At 40.4% G+C, this 18961-nt stretch overlaps 1 protein-coding gene across 7 annotated transcripts in view; it reads right to left on the bottom strand.

Annotated features, from left to right (window-relative positions):
• Positions 1–18961, bottom strand: part of LOC126049544 (contactin-4) — a 346808-nt gene that overhangs the window by 153875 nt on the left and 173972 nt on the right. For all 7 annotated transcript variants that reach the window (XM_049826060.1, XM_049826066.1, XM_049826059.1 and 4 more), the window contains one exon: positions 15507–15645. In XM_049826060.1, the coding sequence (XP_049682017.1) occupies positions 15507–15561 (55 nt within the window). In that variant the 5' untranslated portion in view covers positions 15562–15645. The remainder of the gene's footprint in view (positions 1–15506; positions 15646–18961) is intronic.

The raw sequence follows: 18961 nt of genomic DNA, 5'->3' as shown, positions 1-18961 counted from the left end.
CATTCACACACAGTGCTGCGACCACAGCAAACAGTGTCAACCAACCCTCATCCTTCTCTTCGTGCTGCGCCAGCTGGTCACGCAGGCAGGAGGGACTGGAGCCCAAAATACGGAGCAGCCTCCTAGGCAGCGCACCCTGAGACCAAGAGCCCCTCTGCTCTCTGCAGCACTCCCAGGTGCCACAATTAAATTTCCTTCACAAAAAAAAAAAAAAACCTTCAGAAGAATACAAAGAGAATTAAGCCTGACAAAAAATCACAATAAACACTAATGCAAAACTTCAGCCTTTTGGACACAGCTTTCCTGCAGGAAGCTGTTTTTGACACAATCTCTGTCTTGCTGATTATTAAGCAGAGAAAGACCTTGGCTTTTTTAATTTCACTGATTTGGACTGGCACAGTTTATCAGCTGACACATTAAAAATGCTCGCTCTTTTGGGTTTTTTTAAGCAATGTTATGACATCTCTCAAATTACATAAAATCCCTGCTAACTGCTGTATTTTCATGCATCTTCTCCTAAATACTTTTAGAAGAAAGCAGTAAAAGGCAGAGAATGTCTACACTTAAAAAGAAGAAGAGGTGGTTAAGTTTTACAAGTAATTGGATGTCACATTAAGGAAAGATAAATTAAAAAGTGTTAAAAGCCTCTGCCTTCATTTTAAACACAACACCTTACAAGAACTGTAAATGCTACTGCTGACTCTAACATGTAAGGCCTAACAGGCTAAAAACCTTTTACAAATCAATCCTGCGAAACACTGACAGGCACATTTAGCTTGTATTGCTGAGAAAAAACAACGCTATAAGCACATTTTGTATACAGCAAACATGTTTCAAAACCAGCACAGCCACACCTGCACAGAAACACTGATAGGTGTCGGAACAAACTGAAATCTTGACTTCAAATAAATATTTAAAAGCTTAGTTCAACACCACTCAAAAAAAATAATGAGAAACACAGCAATCGGACTATTACTGCCTGCAATGATGCCATTAGAACATCCTTATTCCAGGAATAACTACCAGTACCCAAAGGCTAAGGTGAAGATTTCTCCTCCCCAAATCCCATAGATTCCCATCTACTGTGCTTTTACTTGGCTTGGTTATGCATTTCCTGACCTTTTCAAACTGTCCAAGCAGTGCTGCATCATCAGGACTTCATCCCCCAGACATGCTGTACTCCACTGGCACATGCTACAGATGTCTGTAGCTGCAGACTCACGTGAAGTTGGGCCTGAACTCTTGCAGCCCTGCCTGCCCATGGTTTCTTCATCTCCTGCCTCTGGGCTGCACTGATTTCTCAATCTGCTCAGGATAGTCTAAACAATGAACATTAACAGTGTGCTGAAGACAAGGGTGACCTGCTTTCTCTCTGGGTTTGATCCGATTCCTGAGGACATTCATAGACAGAGAAAGTATATTTTGTTTGTTTTTAAAGCAGGATCTCATTGATTTTCAATGTAATTTCTACTCCAGAATGGAAATCACTATTTTGGGGCGAGAAGAAACAAAACATCGTGACCCAGCAATTCAGCACCGAGACTACTCAATATAGACAATTCCCTGTGCCAACTCTTGCAAAGCATTTTGATGGTACAAATGAGCTCTAAATCCTCCATCAGTATAACATCTGAGTCTCCCCTTTCCTGCACCCTATACTGTTTTAATTAACGTGACTAGTACCTGTCAAATGTTGCTATTTCATGATGAGTGAGATAATTGCATGCTTTGCCTCACACAAATTTTCTATCCTTTATATTCATTTGCATGCATGTGCATTTAAAAAAGGAGACATTAGCCATGTGCTTTAAATGTGGTCTGGATTATAAAGTAGCAGGTAAAACCGAGCACAGAATGCCTCTTTTAGTGCTTTTCAGACATAGATGTAATTTTAAATAGCTGTACACATTCTTACCTAGTTTGTACTACACATGTGTAGTAGCATCAGCTGTGCCTTTTAACTCCACTTTCTTTTTAAGTAACTTTGGTTGGGTTTGCAGCGTTCCTATGCTTCATCAGCACCAATACACAGCTTGGTCCCTTTCACTCCCTGTCCCCAGGCCCCATGATGTAACTCAGGCGCACTCTTACTGCTTCTCTCTTGTTGCCATTTCACAAGGGTAAAGCTCCAGTAATTCATCATTCATACGCCACTCCTGCAGCCAGAGTTGCAGAAGAGAACATGTTTGTAAACAAACATCCACCACAGTTGTTTGCACAAGTCTGTATTTTCTTGCTCTTTAACCTTTTTTTTTTTTTGCTCACTGCTGTTTTGATGAATACAACTGTATTTGAGTAACCATCACCCAGTGCTGCACTGCAATTAGTACCAAAAGCGATGCTAACCAATTACGAGATTATTTAGTGATTCATAAGCTGCAGAAAATATTTAGCTAGTGGTGAAATACAGAAATCATGCAAAAGAACAGTAAGACAGAAGAAACCAGAAGCAGGATGGCAGAGCATGGAAATCCTGTGTCATGAAACATGAGCCAGCTGCTCAGCTGATTTAAATTGGCATTCTTTGGCAGAAGTCAATATAATGACTTGCACTATTGGAGGACCAGGGTTATATGTCAGGTCTGACAAACCTTTCCTTTCTGAAGGAGCACAGGGGATGCAGGACCCTGCAGAGAGCGATGGGGAGGGCTCTGCTGGGCCCACAAGGCTGCTTTCTGGACAAAGCAAGAGTCTTTCCACAGCAAATCTGCACAAACTCAAGCTGTTCAGCTTAACCCACTTGCATCAGTGCTGATCTGATACACAACTCTGCATAAAAATACCATGTTGACCAAACATAGGCAAAACATCTGTTGCACACATTGGTGCTGATCCTACAGAGCAAACTCAGCGTGTACCTGTATGGCTGGAGCTTTTGGACAAATTATAAACTCACGTTACAGAGCTACTTTCTAGTTCTGGGAGCTTGTGAGACAGGCATATTAAATGAGCAATAAAATGCAACTTAATGGGGTCGATGTTAAATTAGTTTCAATTATCAAACCCCATTTTAACAAAATGAATGCCTGGCTTACATCCAGGATTCACATAATTTACATGGGGAAGCACTAGATTCTCTCTCCTCCCGCTAACTGATGGCATGTCACTCCTTTGCCTTTCATTAGGGAATAACTTCTGTATTCTACCCTAAGTACATGAACATACCAACAAAACCGAGAAAAAAGAAAACATGCAAGTTTGTGCAGAAATGCAGTAGAGATCAAGAAATGTGACTGCTAAACTTGATGAAGCAAAGTCAGTATTAATAAACTGTGGAAAATTCTATGCTGATTATTTTCCAGTTAGTAGTTTGAAGACTGTTATTACAAGGATATTAAAACAACTAAGAAAATACACTGAAAACCTCTGCTTTTCACTGAGAAAAAAGAGGACACATGCTTTATAATATGCACCATGCTATTTAGACCTTGAAAGTAACTAAAGGAAATGCCTTGCAGCTGTACATTACATATGCTGGAAACTATCTATCATATTTTGAAATGAGTAGCTAACGTTAGTGAGGACAGATTAATAATGATGCAGCGCCTGTCCTCTCTCCCTGGAAAGGGCACCCACTCCGCCCAGTGTCAGTACTCACAATCACATACGAAAAAACTGAGAATCTGCACAGTTTTTTCCAATCTAAAAAATGAGAGACATAGCCATTACCAATAACTGTTCTTGGCCACTTGACTCGAGAGTTGCAGCTGGGCTTCCTGACTCAGAAGAGGCATCATCTTTCTACTGCTACAGAGAGCATTTTTATTCTAGTTGAGGAATACATATTTTAGTAACAGTTTGATAATGTGCTGCACTGCCTTTCAGACTTGTTTTCTCTCCCCAAGTACTTCAAAATGTTCCTAACCCAGAGGGACTGAAGAGAGCCAACACACACATACATACACACAATGGCAAAAGCATCTTCCAGCTCCCTCTCATCTAGGTGCCCTGGTTACAGCTAGACCCCTCTGGCCGTCCTTCAAGACCCTATCAATCCCTCTCCCCCCCCAACTCTCCCTGTTTTGACGTCCATAAGAAATTGTTGGGAGTCTTTTTAAATTGTTCTTTCAGAGCTGTCATGTTAGCCATCATTTCTATACTGGCAGATGTACCCCTCCTCAGCCTGCATGCTGGTCTCACATCTCTGCCTCTTTCAAAGATACTTCTTCCCTCAGGAAGAAAACAACAAGAATGAAGCTTGTCTCTGCTTAACCCTTTCTTCCTACTTTTTTTTTTTTTTTTTTACTTTAATTGGCAGTAAGTATCACCCCTTTCAGTTATGTTTTCAGTTTCAGAGTTGCCTGTATTTACTTTATCTGGGTATGGTCACAGTGTACTTGAGCATCAACCAAAGCATCAGATCTGCATTACACATTCAAGGGGATCACAAAATCATGACAAATGTGCAAGGTAAAACAACATGATACTTCAGTTCATTGCCAAATCGCCACAACCTGGACTTCAGTGGTAAAGCTCAAAAATATAACAATGCCATTATTTGTTTCATATGTAATTCCTCTTTTAAGGGACATTATAAAAGACAATCTGATATAGGTTACTTGACACCAAGAATTTGGAAACAACTTTTCCGTAGCCGAGAAGTGCATATTTCTCATCTTCATTCCACCCGTGCATCCAGCCGCCTCAAGCCCCTTTTTATCTTGCTGTGTCTTCTGCATTACTCCCTGCTTTCATATCCCAGAAAGCCCAACCATCAACCTGCCTTCTTTCAAGTCCCTCTTTAGATGTCTTCTAGTAAAGCCCACACAGCGCGAACTCAGAAGAAATGCCATTTCACGTGGACCATATGAAAAATGGAAGGAGAGTGAATGCTACAGGAATAAAGCTTGATTTGGCTCTCAGCTAGCGTTTCATGTTGTCTGTTTACACAGACAAAAAGCTTGCAGGGGCAGAAATAAATTATTCTTGCAAGTCTCAATGAACACCCATTATATTATCTGCTTTTCACAAGTAAAAATAATGGTTAATACTCTGAACTTTGTCAGGGATCTATTTGCATCCATGAAGGCTTGGAAGGTACAAATTAAAAGATGGGACAGCAGGTATTTCAGACACAAAGAGGAAGCCATCTAAATTCATGCAGTACTCAACATAAACTGGACAGGGTTCAAACAAAGCTTTCTCAGACGGACTATGTTGTTTCTTTTCAGCTATGCAATGTGGACATGGGATATTTTATAAATGATGATTTCCCTTAAAACAGATGCAATCTTCATACATTTAAACTCAGAAAAGTGGAATTAAGACACATCAATATATTAAGATAGATATATTTTTCATACTTTCACTGACACCTGGAAAGTTTAATGAAGTTGAAAGTCACCAACTTCACCTGAAGATGCTGACTGCTGGCTGGTTAATTAGTTGCCTGTCTCATTGATTAGCAACTTCTTCAGCACACGATTATAAATGGTTGTAATGCTTGCCTTGCTTCACAGCCTAATTAATATGATATAGACTATTTAACAATTGTGTCTTAGTTTGATTTATGAAGCTAAATACGTATATTTTATTGCAAAATAAAAAAAAAATTCAAATACATAAGGAAAAACAAATTGAAGCACTGAAGTGATAATGTGCAAGTCTCGCTTTTTCATCATAATATACAGGAAAACTTTACTAAAACTTGCAATAATGAGTCAGTGCAGCCTGTCGTGAGTATATCCTTAATTTCAGAGCACAGACTGTCACAGCATTTGACAAACGCTTCAATAAACCAGCATTAAACAATGTTCAGATGAATGAGCTGCACTATAGCATTATGTGCTCTATTCATTAAAAGCAATATTTACTGTGAGCAGCCCACTTACTTGCCATAGACTGACTTTGAGCACAAACTTGCAAGAATACATAAGCATCTGTTCAATGTAATGGCCCAAATCTCATAAGACCCGGAGCACTTGCGACAACCAGTGCCTAGCTGCAGAAGGCAACATGCATTTCTATAAGAGACCCTACAAAATCATGCAGATGTAGCGAAGAGCCTCACTTTCTGTATCGGTAACATTAGCCAGCAATGCTCTATCAGCCTATTTACACACTTAGCTGTCAGTAAAGGGTAATTCTGCTATTGCCCACATTTATACTACTATAATTATCAAAGTTGAATTGACCCTTTCCCCTTTTATTCCATTTGGATGATCACCCTTGATTGCTGCTTAGCTGAAAGACCTTTATCCAAATAATAATGATTGCTGCCAACATCATTTTCGGTCAGTTAATGCTCCACTGCACGAGGTAAGGGCAGAAGGCGAAACCAAGGGATTTAACCCCACAAGTCTGAGTGGAAACTAATGGTTCCCCCAGTGGCTCCTGTTACTATTCTAAATGATTAAAATACCCATGAAAGTGTGGAGAAAAGGAAAAGAAATTTTGTACCTATGCAGGGCAGTGTCAGGGGATGAAACGTTTACACAGAGGCAGGTTTCTGACTAGTTATGCCAGACTTTCCCCAGCAGCTGAAGACAAACAGCAGCAAACACAAGCTCCAAACCTGAATCTCAAGAAGTGCGAGAACAGGGTCTTGCATGCAATGAATACACTTACCATTATTTCTAAATATACACTGTAGCCCAGTACTGCAGTTCTCAGACCACAGAAAAATGCAGTTGTCTAAAGCAAACCCCAGAAACGGAGTCAGCAACAAGCCCCAGTGCCCAACCTGGCAGGTTTTGCATTGCACTGCATCTCTTACCTTCTCATTCTCCTCAATGACCACAGAAGCATTACAAAATGAGGTCCCTTTCCAATAATATTTAGATTTTCTAAGAATCATACAGTATTTTATCTATAAAGCAATAGACTAATCACCTCAAATTTTGCCATAAAACTTCATTTTTATTTGCAATAAAGCAGTATTTTGGGTCCGTATTCTCCCTAATTTGATAGATGCTTGGAGAAGTAGGTATTTTTGTAAGTCCCTAAATGAGATTTAATTTCAATACCTACACACTAATTCAAATGCAAAGAAGCTAAATTGAAAAGAGGCATCGTATAAAACACACAGGGGATCAATACACAGCCAGATAGTTGGCACATCTGCTTATAAAAATGTCTGTATAGTCTCTGTTTTATTTAAAGTGCATCATCTTACCTCAATAACTTTTGAGAAGATGTAATTAAACTTGCCCAGATGGACTTGTGAGTTAAACAGAAAAACATAATATACCTAATCATCTGCCTGTAAAAGAGAAATGAGAAAGTTGTATCGATATGGTCTCTAACTTTATAATTTAGGAAATTATGGCCTAAATCAGAGTCAGGTCACATCTAGTGAGCGCTTCACTGCTGCCGGATCAGCAATGTAAGATGGATACAGTCCTCCTGTGAGGTGGAGTCAAATCTTCTGCAGTCACAGAAAAACTTGGCATATAATCCCTAAATAAGCATAAATAACATAAAGGCATACATTGTCTTAGCTCCCCTGTACAGCTATGTACAGTTGAGTGATACTGTAGAATCCCACTTTGGCATCTAAAGTCTTCTGGTTTCAGTTTAAATGAGTTGTTTCCCACTTCGGATTTAATCGTTCTTATCCCAGTGCCCTCTTGGCTCTAACAATTCTTTCCCTCTGAAGTTTCTTCCCCTCTCACTCTTTATTTCCCTAGTTTAAACCATCATCTTTTCATCTCCAGCTTCAGTTGCTTCATGGTAGAATTACACATCTCCTGGCTTCAAACCTCTGTACTATAATACATAGCACCATATTATTATTGTTACCGATTACAACCATCACCACCTCAACAGCATCTTCAATTCTGTTTACACATTTATATGTATTAAGGAAGCTTTTGCCCATCCTTAGAGAGTCTAGGCTTACCCAAGAAACACAGCACACTGGCATTACAGAATGAAAAGAAATAGGCAAATGAAGTTTCTAGCAGGGTTTCCACTGGAGCAGCAAACTTTGACAGGCTTGGAGGAGAAGACAAGGGCTGATGCACTTGGCAGTGCTGATGACCGCACTTCTTTGACTTTTCAGCCCAAACTGAAATGAGAAGAATTTTAATTGTACTAAATTTGTAGAACTGACATTAGAGTTATGTTTTCTGGCTTGAGTTCAAGACCCTTGAGCTCTAATCAGCAACAAAAAGTACAAAGAAAGGACCTTTCCTGGGAGGACTCCAATGCAAGTGCTGAGGAAGGGAAGAGACTTCTGCCAGCTCCTACATCGCTTCCATGGCATGTCTCGGGATCCCATACTGCCAACCATTATCCACAGCAAACTAACACTGTCTTCACTTCACCACTTACAGCTGTTCTTACCTCAAAAGCCTTTACTTTTACAGCAACACATCCCATTAACACCACAACTATCAGCTACAGCAAAACCATCCCGACACAGTGAAAGCACATTTAACACAGATCAGTTTAACCATATTCAACAGGCCATAATGTTGCTTGGGACACAGGTGGAGTTGACACTACACTCAAACCAATGGTTAACCATCGTAGGCAGCTGAACATCACAGTGGAATCCAGACATTGCCAGGAAATGGATAAAATCTAATTCCATGACTGTTAAAAAATTAACAGAATTTGCCACAGCAAGGGCTGTCCCCCCTGCATAAGGAACCTGTATCTTCACCCACACGACCCGTCTCCACCCCACCATTTACTGTCCTCTCCTGCTGGCAACAGCCAGCCCCAGCTGTGACTAAGAGCAGCCTTTTATTCCAGAAAAATGCCTTTTATTCCAGCAAATGCCTGTCCAAAGCCCTCCGCAGGAGCAACTATTCAGCACTGCCTTTTATTGACAATTTAAAGCACGCTTTTAGGCAGCTTTTAAAAACTTTTCTAAAGGAAGACCAGTGCACTCATGGCAATAATCTCTGGCAGGGTGTTTGCTCAGATGGTAAAGTTATATGAAGTTAAGTATTTAGTTTTCAGTGGAAAACCTGTAACTCACAGCTAGCACGCAGTGTTGTTGGTGTTACATCACTGCTCTCCTGGGACCTCATCGCCCACCGCTATGGCAGCAGGCAGAATCTTTATGCATCCTCGGTAGAACCGTGACACAAAGCTGTTGTTACAATCAAAACTTTACTTTAAGCTGGACCCTGTGCAGAGCTGGTTGTTTCACAGAACTTGTCCCTGAGGCCCTCTGTAGATCAGGCCTTTTTAACTAACACCTTAAACCCTCTGCAGATTGGGTCGCTTTAGCACATTACCCATAACTCGAGCTCAAAGGACAGGTACAAAACTCACTCAGCCCTCGGCAGACGCACAAACAGCAGACACGACACCCAGCCCTCACACCGCCGCCATTGCGGCCTCTCCCCGCTGCTGCCCGCTTTTATCAGCAGCGCGTGCTCTCACGTGTCCCTCTCCTGTCACGTCTCTCGTCCTGATTGGTCCGGACCCCTTTAAAGCAGGAGCGGGGACGTGACCAGCTCGCCCACGGCTAATGGCCGCCAGCCCACAAGATGGCGCACCCGGGGTGGGGAGAAGGGGCCCCGGCCGCAGCTCTTCCTAAAGCATTTGAAAATAGCGGGAGCTTAAAGTGAACAAAAAAAAAAACCCTCGAGTAATTCAGAAAAAAACACCCCAAAGTATGAAAGGCAAGACAGATCTCATCAGCAAAGGCCTTCTCCAGTGAGCTTCAGTGACAGCGTACTGAGTGCCACAAAGCCAAGGGCTGGGTTGTGTTTGAGAAGTAATTATATTAATAGGAGTCATTCGATGCTTTATCTGTTCCAAGTGCTATGCAAACATTAATTAGGCAGTCGGGTACAGAAATGCAAAGTGCTGCAGAACTGACCAAAATATAAATTAATTAATTATGAAACTGCAACAGATTAATCATTTCCCAGCTACCCCTAACATCAAAGCACCAGTCGTGGGAGCTACACAGCACCAGAAAAAACGCTGAACAAATTGAATCGCTGCATCGTTTATAGAAGACCATCATTTAATATGTACAACAGTACTTCTTGGTTTAATTATTTATATTCAGACATGAAATTAGCAGAATTTCTTCTGTACGTAACCTACATCTGCTTGGATAGAAGCATGAATTCAAATAGGCCTGTGGTTATTCATCTTTTTATGAATTTTGAGTTTTAATTTTTAACAGAGCTGGATGCCTGGTTTCATTGGAATGTATTGATATAAATTATGGTGATTTTTGTCTAACAGTGGAAAACACTTGACTATATATTAGGGGGTTTTCCCCATGAATTACATAGCCATGATCTAAATATTCTGGTCTGAACCACAGCTGAGGTATTGGTTATGCTGTATCACCATGTGACAAAAGGAGAAAGAATGTCTGGACAGGCATTTATAAGAATATTTTCCTGTAAATAGCAGTTTTGAAAAAAAAAAAAAAAAAAAAAACAACAAAACCAAAACAAAACAAAAAAACACCAAACTTGCCACATTGAAAATAAGCTCTACAGAAATGTTTCTCTTTTTTTTTTTCTGACTTCTGCTATTTTGTGCATATTTCTAAATCAGAAAATGGCATTTTTTCAGCAGATAAAAGGTGAAACAATGCTTTTGTTCCACCTTAATAAAAATATGATAGAATTTGATATTGAAAAATATGATGCTGTCTCTGGATTTGAAGAATTAAGCGCAGGTGTTGCTGGGATATTATGACACCAGTAACAGGCTTCCCTGTAGTGACAGCCAGCAAAAAGCCAATCAATAAATACCATTCTAACCCGCATTCTGATGTTTAAAACAATGTATAAACTTTGCACGTGCGGTCTTCTCCATATGAATTCATCTTACCTTTTCAGATGTGACAGGCGATATAGCTAATATCTAATTCTGGATACCTGGACAATTGTGAAACTTTAGCTTTTCACATAACAGAGTGTAGACTTGTACAGAAATTGCACAGTGACCTATATATACCACTCTGGGGGAGCAACACAGATATTTCTAACTTTCAGGATCAACTTCCATGTTCCACTAAAAAATTGCCAGCAATCTTTGTGCAGCCCATTTAATCTGTTGCAAAACAAAGGCTTACACAGCTGGGAGGCTTCATGAAGAAGCCAAGTTAGCAGAGAGAAAGAACAGCATTTCCTTATTCATTCAAATCAGTGTAAAACAAATACTAGATTCTGTATTTTGGCTTGTGCTTTCTGGAGCTACTTCAGTTACTGCTCCAGGAGCGTTGAACAGATACAGCTGCAATAGCACTTTCCCTTTGACAAAACAAACTTGTTGAAACAGAAGCATTATTATAAAGCTACAAGGCGAATTTGTTTATTCAAGCTATTGTGTTTACATGGTGCTTGCTAAGAAAAAAGGAAGGCCAGTCTTGCTGGCTGGTGTGTTTGTTGTGAGCACAGATCTTTCTTTTTAAATGGCAAGAACAAGCAGAAGGCCAGAAACTAAAGCCTCCAAGAAAAAGCTGAGACTGAGATCAGGGACAGGAGAGCAAGCCAGACTCCAGTCGCATGCACGACACAGCAGAGAATAAACACTTCTCAAAAGCTACTAGGTTCCTTTTTTGTTTTCTTTCAAAATGTGTGTGGATCTTCACAGGTTAAACTACATTATAAAATATGCATATGCACACTCAGACAGCTAACGCATCTCTGTGACTGCAGCTCATTAACATGCAAATATGACTTAAACAGTGAAACTCACTGCTACAGGAAGTTAATGAGGCAAAGAATTGCATAAGAGTCACAAAAATACAGAAAATTTCCTTTCATACTTGTCCAGCACATTACAGGCATACGAACCATGTCCCATCTTCATTAACACGAGTCGGTTTGGCTCATCCTGTGCAATGTCTTTTGTTTCCCCATCACTGTTCCCAGGCTGTACACAAATGCGTTTCAGGCTATACAACAGCTATGTGGGCTGCCCAAGAGAGAGCATTTGTTAACGAAGTCACGACTTGAAGAGCTGTGTGTTATTTTTCACAGCCTATTCTGCCTCTCATCTTACTCTCCAAAACTTAAAATTATCACCACCACAACTGCTATTTAAGGAATCTGACAGGCCTAACAAATCAGAGTTATTTGGCACCAAAGGAATAATTTGCAGTTACTGCTTCCCAGAACTGACACCTGAAGAAAAGACTCCTGAAAATATAATGAGAAACCCTGAATTGATATACATCAACTATCGAGTCCAAAGAAAGCATCGTTAGTTTTTATCCATGCAACCTCAGAACAACCAGCGAGAAATGTAGTCTGAAAAATATGGTCCCAGGTTGGGTGATGGATTGGAAGGGGATGGTAAGCTCAGAAAGACCTTTAGCAGTGCTGGTGCCTTTTCGAGGGAGGCTGGAGAGCTCCTGAAATTATTAGTAGATTTGCACCTCTAGGTAGCTGGTTTAACTACGTCCCAGGATTGATCTAGCTTTCTACCTGTTTTATCCTGCTGTGAAGAACTGTAATATCTGAACACCCAGTACGTAAAATCAATAGCAATATCCCATGCGGACTGTGAACAGCTCTGGCACGTCTTTCTTCTCCTGGCACATTGGCAGCGGCGGATAACTGGTACCCTTAATGACACATTTGGATACTCGAAGTGCTTTGGGTTTGACATCTGTTTAATGGCTTGAATGATATGAGTTTGGAAGTTTCCATGCAATTTCTAATAACAGATGTTCATTTAGGAAGCAAAAAAAAAAACCACCCCAAAACCCAGGTAGCTGCTGGGACTGGCAGTAGCTGCAGCCCACCGACTGTCCCCAAAGGGGCACCAGGGCCACAGCTGCATGCGGATGGTGGGGCCGCTCACCAACATGGGGAATTTTGACAGGGCAACACACAAAAAGCTCACCCTCCACCAGATGTGCTGCTCTCTGCGGCAGAGACAAAGATGAGAGTGACATCTGGGCTATGTGTCTGACACTGATTAGAAGAACTAAATACAAGTATTCAGTTTTCAGGTATAAGCTTATTTTCACAGGTAACTCAATACTTAACACAGTTTCCCAGTCATTTGAGGGTCCACAAAGCACTATGGAGGGTTGTTCGATAACTTTTCTGCATATTATTTTTACCTTTTTTTTTCTTTATATAATTAAATTACTTTTTTTTTTCCTCAAGAATGGGTTGATGGTTTGATCAACATGAAAATAAAATATTACTTCCTAACTTTTTTTTTAAGCTTAGAATTTAAGAAGAATTTCAGAGAAGAGCAATGACTGTACTGTAGACAGAAGGAAAGTTTCCATCCCTCCTGGGTAGCCTTGAAGCAGAGCCACCGTGCAGGGCAGCGGGAGGAGCGGTGCCCCTGGGAAGTGGGCAGCCTCGGGCTCCCCTCCACTTCCCTACTGCTGGGCAGGACATGGCTTGGGAACTTTGCAGGCTCCTTTGGGCTTTTTCCTTGGGATCAACAGCTGAGGTTCTCCAAGAGCAGCATAATTACTAGCAGAGGCAAAGAAGCCTCATAAAACTAGGTCAAAAAAAAAAAAGTAGAACATAAAAATACAAAGATTAAGAATGGCTGAAGGTTTGCCTACAAACTTTTGTTTTACAGCTTTGTGCCTTTTGTGTGGAGCAACTACTACAATTAACTACTTCACGGTCACCTCCTCCTGCCTTGCAGAGCACATCGGTGCAGAACAAGATGATGCAAGTTATCCAGTACAGTTTCCTCCTTAACTTTGGAATATTTAACAGCCAGGTCCGAATGCTTTCACATAGTCCATAACACCACAGCACTACGCAAAACATTCGCACAGGTCCGGGAAGCATCCTGAGTGCATTAGCTAGTAACAGCACTGCGCCCAAACCAGTTAGCCCTGCTTCGTGATAACACCATAGCTCACGCAGCAAAATCACTTCCATGCCTACAGCCGGCTCATACAACATTGCACGCAGACACAGAAACTTCTAAATTTAAACCTTGTTAAAAGAAGTTAGCCCAAACCACGTACTTCAGCAAAATGAAACAATATCCTCACGCGCCACCTAGTATAAAACCAGTACAAAAGTTGTGGCACTCCTCTCCCCGTAACTCTATTAAATCTCCCTCAGCAAGACAGAGAAACTGACGCCGTGCCCTGAAGATATTCAGTGCACTGCAAAGATGAGAAAAAAAGCTGTTGCAGAACAGTGTGGGGAAAGCCAGTGCTTATGAGATGCATTTTTCTAAAAAACAGATGTAAAAGATAAGAAAAACGCCCTCGAACACATTCTCCTGAAACTTCATTTTGCTGACCCTGGACATTTTACAATAGGTATTTTAAGTATAGAAATTACAGTAAAAAAATATTTTGCATGCTTTTTTTTTCCCACTATTTCGTTTATTTGCTTAAAATAAAGGATCATACTTCATGTATTCCTGCAGCCTAACTTCTCCAGGGTTGCAATTCCTGAAACACGTGTGGCACTGCATTGCAGAATCTCTCTGCATCCAATTTTCTGCCAGCTCAGAAACTGTCATAGCACATTTAGAAAGACTTGGAACCAAATATCAAAAATAGGTACCCATAAGTACGGGAATAAAAGTGGCTTTGTGTTCAGTAGAGTTAAGCAGAAGAAAGTAAACACTATTATAAGTAGTTTGCCATTACCTAAAATGCTGAAAAATTATGCTGACAACGTGCACGTGTAAAAGGGAAGAAAGTACAAGTTACTAAACAAAGCAGTAAAACGTCCTGAGCGCCAGCAGCACATAAATTAGAGCAGTCCAGGTGAATGCCAAGGTGACATAAACATTAATTAAAATGTAACACACACAAACACACACACCAGAACAAAACATATGTTAAAGAATAATAATGCCAACTGAAGGAGGAAATAATCAGTGATAGCTGAATGGCAAAGAGAGAGAGACTCAAAATAGACTTTGACAGTCCGGCTGTGATGGCAGCACGCTCCGCAGGGGCATGAGTGGAGCGATGGGAGCCCTGTTCCCCCGGCTCACCGAGCAGCAGCCTACAAGCACCTCCTTGTGCATGAGAAGGTCTGCAAGGCTTCGGTGGAAGCTTTGCTGACCCTCTGCAAATCTGAGACATCTGCAAGAACTGTGTCGGTTCCAGGAAAAAGGCACGCTCCTCGGAAATTTCATTTTGCCAGGAATGCTCCAAACAGTGCAACTCTCAGGGAAGAAAAAGTTAAACATGGGCAGTTACAGAAGATGGTTATATTGCTGAAATATGTTATTCTAATTATTTGTTAAATGGAGCGAGGTCTTAGCTGTAACACAACACTGTTTTAATGGGATTTAAAGCTATATTCCACGTAAGTTTAATTGAGCATTGAAACACTTACCACAGAACATGGGAAAACAACTTTCATCAACAGCAACTTTGAACTGGAAACAGGCAGAGCAGAGCTTTGAAACATTGCACTTTTGCTGTGGAGATACTGATCAACAGTAAAAGGAGCTTGTTAAGAGCATCAGCTTGATCTGTTCAGCAACCTTCCCTAATGCTGGTCATGAAGCAGAGACTTATTTTGCTATTTTATCACTGGCATATAAAATGTGGTGCACTTTTGCATTAGTGTGAAATGCAGTAGCATTCTTAAATCAAAAGTTTTAAAATGACACTTTACCTGCAAGGCACACCATGAATGATTGCAGCACGAGCAGTTCCCATAGCAACCTCATCTTCAGCTTCCCAGGTCAGAGGAGATGAGTCCCGTAACTACAGAAGAGAACAGGGCTCCGTGGAAATTTTAGGCAACCTTTAATCTGTAAAAGAGAAAAGACAGATTACAAAGAGCTTTAGCATTGCTGCTCCTTCTATTTGTTGACAGTTTGTTTTTTCTTTCCAGGAAAGTTGCACCTGAAGACCAAGAAACCTTTTTAAACCTTTCATTTAAAATAATTCTGAGGAGTGATTTGTGACCATCTTAAGTATGCTGGGTACCAGATGAGGATTAGGAATTGTAACCCTGTATCTGCATCTTCCACTTGGGTGTTGTGAGATTTCTTCTGTCTCTCAATTTTGTCATCAGCAGATTCACTCACTGCCTCTCTGGGGTAACCTGAAGCGTCATTAGGGAACTCTGTAGATCACGGTTAAGAGAAAAGTTGTAAGAATTACTCTCACTTTTCTCTACAAACATCATCTGGTACATGAAGGACGCTGTCTCTGCAAGGCGACACTTTCTAGGAAGTGTTCCCACCCTGGTCAGGAAAGGGGGATACTTTTCTCATTTCACCCCCATTCTCATTGCTCTAAAATTCTTCCAAAAACCCACATAAAACATCTCCAGGTAAAATCTGGTATTTTCCTCGCGCTCTATTACAACTTGTATGTAGTTAAAATTTGTAAGCTGGAAATTTGAAATCTTTCTCAGCTTATCACTGCAATGTATCCCCCCCAATGGAACCCGAGGGGGAAAAAAACATGCCTCCTTTTATGAAAAGAACCTTTTCCAGAGCAGGCATTTAAATATTAAAAATAAATAAATCAAGTCAGACACACATTCTTATAATTAATTCATATCACTGAAGGCTGGAAGTTAAGGGGCCTTTGTGCTTACAAGACAAACTGCATGACTAATACAATGTGAAGGGGTATCATGAGAGGTCTCTGCTTGCTTTTGTGAGTTAAAACTGATAAAATTCTTCTAATAAAGTCAGGTTCAATGCACCGAGAAGACTAAGAATCTTTATCCTCTGATCTGAAGATGCAGCTTTGAAGGGGGTAGAGATTAATTGGATATATTCATCTATTCTCACACAGACTGATTAGGCTAGCTGGGGGTTAGCAGGAAGGACTAATCAATGAAAACTAATAACAACTTAAGTGAATGATTAGAGTATTAATTATTCATTTTTGAAGGAAAATGTCATCATAGACCTTTATATTGATTGACATCATTAAGCAGTTACTCTTTGTGTTTATAGTGAACTCAAGAAACGTAATTTTTTTACCCTATATAGTCTTGATACATGGACAAATACTGTTTTTTCTGTAAGTATCAAAATCTGTTGGTTATAACTACACCGACACAGGAGATTTCTACCAAAGGCAAGTTGGTCTTGGTTTTACACTAGTTTAAGTGAGATTTGAGATTAATCTTGTATTCACCAGCAGCTGCTGAAATTCTTTCGTGTTCTCGTTTTCCCACGTATTATTCCCATCAATAAGCCCATCATGTCACTTGTAAGGCTTCTCTTCATTACACTGCGATGCAACGCTTTACGATTATTCTCCTCACTCTCTGCAATAAGCTACGTGGGACTGAAACAGAACAATCACTTACAGCCTTTGATACCTAATTAAAAATACGAGAGGTACAGCACTTACCAACTTAACCTACTGCCGGGAGCCCACCTAAAGCATCCACAGACCCCTCCGCGAGCTGCCAGCGTGCGGAAGGGCTGACCAACATCACTCCTGCTATGTGGATTAATAACAACAGCACTCAGCTTCTCAGCTGTCTGCAAGCAGCACCAGTGGCAAGAAAGTATTACATCTGCTTTTTGGTTAAAAAGAAATAGGAATATAAAATCCCAGATCTGACCAAAGTCAAGCAAAATGCCTCTATCTATTCCACGGGCTTTGAGGATGGTGTTTCTGCAGACTTGATGGAGATGAGAGACAATTCTTCACAGAGGACCATGGAAACGGCTGTCCTGTTTGCAGGTCCCAAGGCTGTTTGCATCACATTCCTGATACTCTCTTTAAACTGAGATTATTGTTTTGGTATTTTATTCCCTGGTTTTCCATAGATGCAAGAAAATTCTTGGATAGTCTTCAAATTTATTACTCCTCCCCACTGCAACTTCTCCTCCTACCACAGCTTCTCCTGACTCGCCACCCTTTAGGGAAAAATTCTGGCTACTTTGTGGGTTTTGTAAACTGATTTTTTTTTTCTCCTTAGGAAATCATGCTTCTCTAAGCATTTTAAACACTAATACAAAACATTTCAAAATTACTAATGTAAATTAGTTTTTCACTTATAGGGGCATTAAAAATAGCAGGCTTGCTCTTTCTTCCCAAGATGTTTTGACTCAATCACTGGGTCTTACTTTCAGCCAAAAAAAAAAAAAAAAAAAGCTATGCTAAAAATATACATTTTCAGTACTCACCACATTTAATTATTAAGTCCAGTGAAAAGGTGAAAGTCTTCCCTATTATTTAGTTATTCAAAACTTACTCCAGAGAACCAGCAGACACTGGAGCGTCATGCATGTGTTTCAAAGAAAAATTTTCAGGTATCTGAATGGAAAGGGTCGCTTCAGGTATTAACAAACTGTCTGTACATGGCACTTAGACTCCTCTTGGCATTTCCATTGATGTTAATGGCAACTCCATGAACTTATAGGGCCAAAGTATATACCCTGTAATAATTACCTTAGAATATATACCTAGAAGAGTCTCTAGCATGTATTTTCTAACTATATGGAATAGTACCACATTCTGTCATCATGCCCAGAATTGCTATCGCTGGATTAATATTAAAGCTTTCAGAAGCACCATCTTTCTGGTGCTCTGTAACAGTCCTCCAAGGAGCAGCACTGAAAATAGGCACCTGGAGACTCGGCTGCCAGCTGAGCCCTGGCCCTGCATAACCACGTACCAACCCACGCCCTGACTTTTACCAATACATCTAACACAGGCTAATATGGTACAGAAAGTTTTCCAAAGAGAAACAATGCCTGTCTTAGCATAAAAAGTAGTGGAAAGTAAATTAGATGATTACCATTAAAAATATTTTCCTAAGGTTAAAATATGGTGGTATTCAAGATACGGCTGCATTTTCATTTCTCATGATAGTTCCCTATTTCACATGTGAATGAGTCCAATCTTCAAAATGTTTTCCTGTAAACATTGCTGCTATTTGTATCAGCAGGCCCATTGTTCAGAGCTGTGTAAAAACTGTTGAAACACATTGACTTTTTTACAGCAACAACTTTAGGAAAGGCAACATTTGTGCGTGAGCAAAAGATATATAATTGAAAGGATCCTTCCCATTTCTAAATGTTTTCTGACTATAAAATCCCAGGGGAGTTTGCACTGCTTCTGAAGGAGAATATAAGAGGCCTGAAAACT

This window comes from Accipiter gentilis, chromosome 23, assembly GCF_929443795.1.
Source record: "Accipiter gentilis chromosome 23, bAccGen1.1, whole genome shotgun sequence".
In the NCBI taxonomy this organism is placed as follows: domain Eukaryota; kingdom Metazoa; phylum Chordata; class Aves; order Accipitriformes; family Accipitridae; genus Astur; species Astur gentilis.
This window is presented reverse-complemented; position numbering and strand designations above follow the sequence as displayed.